Below are 6,000 nucleotides of genomic sequence, written 5' to 3' on the forward strand. Positions count from 1 at the left end.
CATTCATATGTGCCAAGCAACTCCCAGCTCAGTCCACACTAATTCCCTATCAGAGTCTTTTGGAAAAGCATAAAGAGAAGCTCTGCTCTGGAACATTAAAAAGGGCATCATCCATCAAAGTGACGAAGCTTCGGCACCTTCTTCAGATGTGACCACCACTATCTTTTGTACAGCCATGTTTGTGTAGCCATACAATAAAATGGCACAGAGGAAGGCGACAAAATTACATCACTTCAGCATCATCCTCCAGATGGATGAGCCATTTTTAAAGTTCCAGACCCAAGGCAGGAGTGAATGGTCTTTGTTCCTCTCCTTCAGGCTTTTCTGAAGGGGGGAGGGGGTAAAAGTAGGGGTCTCGGGGTGAGAGCTCCCCAGCAAATCTGAATGAGGCAGGAGGGACTCAGGTAGGCTCCAGATGAACTGGATTTATTTTATGTCAGGAATGGGAAACAGGAATCCAGGGAGGTCCAGCTGGACAGGCCCAGGATTCAATTTTAGGTCCATGGGAGGCTTTTTTTTTTCTTTTTTTAATAGTCATAAGAACATAAAACATTGCCTTACTGGGTCAGACCAAGAGTCCATCCAGCCCAGCATCCTGTTCCCAACAGTGGCCAATTCAGGTTACAAGCATCTGGCAAGTACCCAAAGATTAAATAGATTTCATGCTACTGATACCGGTAATAAGCAATAGCTATTCCCTCAGTCAACATGATTAACAGTTTTTGGACTTCTCCCCCAGGAACTTATCCAAACCTTTTTTAAACCCAGCTACACAGACTACATTAACCACATCCTCTAGCAATGAATTCCAGATTTGTTTTAAATGTGCTACTTGTTAACTTCATGGAGTGCCCCCCAGTTCCTTTTTTTTGTTTTTCAACTTTTTTTCAGCTCAGCAAACAAAGTAGACCAAATCTTTCCCCCTGCAAACAAAAAAAATGGAAATTTTGAGGCTGCATATCCCTAAAATATGCTTCTTTTGATACTTTGAATTTCTTATTAGCAGATGTTTCACCTAAAGAATAACAAGAGCCTCAATGAAAAAGTTTCCTCAGCAACAAGAAAAAAAAAAAAAAAAGATATTTGGCCCCATGTGAATATTATAATTGACCTACCCCAGGCAGATTTACGCTTGTGCACAATTTTGTAGAATACATAGGCTGTATCAGCAGCTAGCAGGTAAATTCAATGCTCTTTCCTCTACGATACTGCCTAGTAACTTCTGTAACAGAACTCTACAGTATAGTGCATGAGCTTTCATGTCCTAGTTTACTTTCTTTTGTAACCCTGAAAAGTTTCATAGGGAAAATCACCTGCTTAAAAAAAGTTAATTTACCTCTCAAATTTGGACATAAAACAGGTAGAAATTTGAGATCGAGGAACATACATCTGTTACAACTTCCTGAGGTAAAAAGGTTTTGACAGTAGCGGCTAGCAAATAGATCATATTCATTTACAGTCACAGGCATATGGAATAGTCCTCCACAAGATCTTAGGGAAGAGGAGGAGATTTTCAGGTTTTGAAAGAATTTAAATACATGGCTTATGACCAAGCCTGTGAATGACTGGTAGAAACTGACCTTGGTGAGAATGATCTGCTGAAATCTATTGTATTGTGTACATTGTTTTAATGTTATGAGTATGTTGTAAATCACTCAAAAGATAAAATCAGTAAGGCGATTAATAAGTATCTTTAAAATAAATAAAATAAAAATAACTGCAAAAATTAAAAATTGACCAAATTATATTGCACTCTGTTGAACATTATCACTTTTTTTAAATTACAGAATATCTTATCTTCTGAAAGACTAAGGAATATTCTTGTTAAATATCTACATGAAATGTGGAAATTACTGAACAATAATTTGTTTCAATTAAAACGTTTACAAGCCAGTTAAACTATATATTTTTTTTTTATTTTTGTGTACACCTATTTAGTGTGTTAAAGAGAGAAAATGTAAACCAGTTGAAAGTGTTTCTTTACATAGACTTCCATAGTAACATTACACAGTTACCCAAGAACTTCAGGTACAGGTCCCAATGCATGCACACAAATGCAAAAGTTTTGGCACATCTGGTCAAGTTCTATGTTTCAATGAATATCTAAGTGAACGGAAGCTACCTCTACACATCACATCTTTCTGTAATTTTTAAATGCAAAATTACTATTTTCTGATTTTAACAGATTGGAAAAAAATAGTGTGATTATGGTATTGCAAAAGTTTGGACACCCTGCCAGTTGAATCATTAATACATTAAATAAAAAAAATAAGGCCCAAAATGTTGACAGCAGTAGGTTTTCAGTTAGTCATGTAAAGACAGTTCCACTGTTGAACAAATACTCTTACTCTTGTAGCCTCATATTATAATAGTAGTTTCATCTAATTTCAACAATCTTGGACTCCTCTAAGCAGCTATCTGAACAAATGAAATATGAAGACAATTTAATCTTACAAAGCAGAGGAAGGCAAAAAAAAAAATTTCTAAATGCTTCCTGCTAGCCATTTCAACTGTCAGAAATGTTGTTAAAAAATGGAAATTACAGTATCTTATTTGGTTGTGGCCAAACTATGAAATTTTTGCTTCATTCCAAAGTATTAAAAAAAACATTTTCAGGCTTATCAAGGTTTTGTTTTGCATATTTTAGACAATGATTTTTGTGACAAGCTCATAAACACTTTCATTTTGACAACTCTTCCATGCAGATCATTGTTGTGTAAACAAATCTGTACTGTGGACAACTACTCCAGTGCAAGCTAAAACTTTTCAGTAGATCCATTTGCAGTGATCTGTGGGATCTGTTTTACAGATCTGACCAGTTTCCAAGCAGCTCTATCAAAGATTTTTTCTTGATCCTTCCAGATCTTGCCTTGACTTCAACAGTTCAATGTAACTTTATTTTCCTAACAATATTTCTGACAGTTGAACTTGCTAGCTGGAAGTATTGAGATTTTTTTTTATAGCCTTCCTCTACTTTATAAGAGCAAATTAACTTAATTTTCAAATGCTCAGACAACTGCTGCTTAGAGGAACCTATGGGGCAGAGTTTTAAAAAATACACGCGTGCGAACAAAAGTACACCGGATTTTAAAAGATATGCGCGTAGCCGCCCGTACTTTTAAAATCCGGGGTCGGCGTGCGCAAGGCTGCACAAAATCGGCAGCCTGCACGTGCCGAGCCGCACAGCCTGCCTCCGTTCCCTCCGAGAACGCTCCGAAATCGGAGCGGCCTCGGAAGGAACTTTTTTTTTGCCCCCCCCCCCCACCTTTCCCTCCCTTCCCCTATCTAACCCACCCCCCCCCCCGGCCCAACCTAAATCCCCCCCCCTCACCTTGTTCAATGTAGTTACACCTGCCGCTGGCAGGCGTAACTTGCGCGCTGGCTGGCCAGGCTCCGACACAGGCCGCTATGTCGGGGCACTTGGCCACACGCCTGGACCGCCCATTTTAGCAAGCCCCGGGACTTACGCACGTCCAGGGGCTTCGCGCGTGCCGGGGGCCTATGCAAAATAGGCGCGCGAGTGCCCTGCGCGCGTAAATCCAGCAGGATTTGGGCGCGCAGGGCTTTTAAAATCTACCCCTATGGTTGATGAATGTAGACAAAACAATCACAACCTAGGAAGCTAGAAGGGTCTGATTATTTGTTCAACCACGTAATTTATCTTCAACTAACTTAAAGTGCAATCAAATTTTTCAGGCTTTAACAACTTTAAAAAAAAAAATTGCTCAACTAGATGGATGTCCAAACTTTTGCAGGCCATATTCATTGCTTTATTATTTTCAATCTATTAAAATTGTCAAATAAATTAATTCTGCATTAAAAAAATTGCAGAAAGATAACTTTGTACCATGTAGAGGTTGTACTAGCTTCTACTGAAACTGTATTTCTATAAAACACAGTTTGTCCACTGTGCCTAAAATTTGCATACAACTATAATCTTCATAAACAAAGAAGAATTATTGTATCCTTTAGTTACATTAATTTAATGATTTTTGAAATAGTGGCAAAAACATATGACAATGGAGCAGACATACTATCACTATTAAAGGCAAAATATTTCTATGGAAAGGTAATACTCCAAGATGTTGCCAAATGTTTTAGGATAATAGAGCATGAAAATTTGAACTAGCACTTATAGAAATACATTGAGGGACAACTGCAAAACAGGAACATAACTTTCTTAAGTTTTAAATCAGTAGGCTTGTTACAGCAAGAAAGTAAACATAGGTATGGTGGACTGTGCTATTAACTCATACAGTAAACTGACATTCATCTAGTTCCCTTAACTCTTGCTAAAAGTAGCATTTAAAATGAATTCAAATTTATCCTGCATTACAAAAATTAGTTATCTAAAAATGTCACAGTGAGGGTCTCACAAGAGCCATAAATGGTTCTTCAGCCTTAGGCTACATATCACAAATAAACCTATTAAAACGAATCTGCTTACCAGATTAAACACAGTTTCCACAATATCTCTGTTGGACACCTCTCCAACTTCCAACAGCCCCGTCAGAACCGCAAATTTCATCCTGATGCCTCTGATGGGAACACCTGGAGCCAGGGTCAGGGAGCTGCCTTCGGCTGCAGCTCCACAGCCTCTCTCCCCGCCTACCGCATCACCTGTTGGGTGCACAGGAACCGATTTGTCCTCGGTGGCCATAGCTATCGCCTTACAAAAAAAAAAAACAAAAACCACCTTATGTGCCAAAATATAGTCACCGCCCAGGACGGTGCACAATTTCAAACAGAAAGGTGGTTTGTCTTCCGTCGGTCAACTAGCGAAGCTGAAAATAAGCGGGTAGGAAAGTGCAAAGTCCTCAGCGATTTCCTCTTGCCGGAGAGCCGGGGCATCCAGCCAGGACCCGAAACCCTGAAGGACAAAACGAAAAACAGGTTTAACCCTCCGAGAATCAGCCCGCGTCCAGGATGTCACGCCGCAGCTTCAATCTAAGGGGCGGGCGGGCGGCGCTCGCAGTAACACGCTGCTTCCCCCCCCCCACCCCCAAATCCTATCCTTCTTCCCAGCGCATTCAACTAGCAAACAAAAAGCCTGTAGCTGTTTAAAGTGTTTCTAAGCCCTCTGTCCCCTCCGACCCCCATTATTTCTGCAGAGCCTACCACTGCCTCCTCTCCTCCGGTTCCCTCCGAGGCACTCGGGGATGCTCCTGCCCTCTGCTCATTGCAGGTGCAACGCAAACCACCCAGGGAGGAAGTTCAAACTCGACCCAGCCTCCCTCCTCCTCCCCTCCGCCGGGCTACCCCTGCAGAGGAGGAAGAAAGGAGGAAAAAGAGAGAGACGGAGAGGGCTCTGCACAACTCCGGCCGTGCCGAGCCGAACCTATACCCCGCCCCTCCCCCGACACGGCCTAGGCCGCCAAGTTCTCTCCTTCAGCTCCGTCAAACTTCGCTGCTGCTGCCCCCCCACCCACTCACTCGCCTTCTCAGTTCGTCCCCATGATTTCCCCCCTTCCTGCTTCAGCTCAGAAGGCAGCCGCCATGACAGCGCTGAGAGAACCGCCGCTCTCGCTCGCTCTCTGCCGGGTAAGCGCGCGTGCGCAGCACGCGGGCATTTGCAGAGGGGGAGGAAGAGGCTGCGAGTGAGGGGCGGGGCTCACGGCACGCTCAGGTGTTTTCCCAGGTAGGCGGCGAGCGCGCGAGAGGAAGTGCGCGATCTGTGCCTCCTCCCCCCCCCCCCCCCCCTTCTTGACCGCGTCGAAGCGACCGAGCTGGGCTGTCTGCTTTCGCCCTTCCTCGCTCCCCTTCCAAAAATAGGAATATGCCCCAGAGCGGCAAAGGTGTGCCGAAGAGGTTAAAAAGGCAAGCCCGTGGCGAATGGGGGGGGAGAGGCCGGGCAGGGCCGCGTACAACGTTTGCTATTAACAGAAGCACTTATGGTTACTACGGCGGCGCCGGCTGCACTTCGTATGCGGTTTCTAAGGTGCTCCGAGGACACGAAAGCTGTAGAAATGCGGTGCTGTTTCGTTCGTGCCACTGTGCGCC

The 6,000-nt window shown here is 43.3% G+C and overlaps 1 protein-coding gene across 1 annotated transcript in view; it reads right to left on the minus strand.

Annotated features, from left to right (window-relative positions):
- The window catches only part of LRBA (LPS responsive beige-like anchor protein), a 1,658,631-nt gene extending 1,652,977 nt beyond the window's left edge, over positions 1-5,654 (minus strand). The window contains 2 exon segments of the mRNA XM_029605291.1: positions 4,448-4,870; positions 5,434-5,654. Coding sequence (XP_029461151.1) covers positions 4,448-4,660 — 213 coding nt within the window. The 5' untranslated portion in view covers positions 4,661-4,870; positions 5,434-5,654.
- Between the last annotated feature and the right edge of the window lie 346 nt (positions 5,655-6,000).

The sequence above is a fragment of the Rhinatrema bivittatum genome, chromosome 1 (genome assembly GCF_901001135.1).
Source record: "Rhinatrema bivittatum chromosome 1, aRhiBiv1.1, whole genome shotgun sequence".
Taxonomy (NCBI): Eukaryota; Metazoa; Chordata; class Amphibia; order Gymnophiona; family Rhinatrematidae; genus Rhinatrema; species Rhinatrema bivittatum.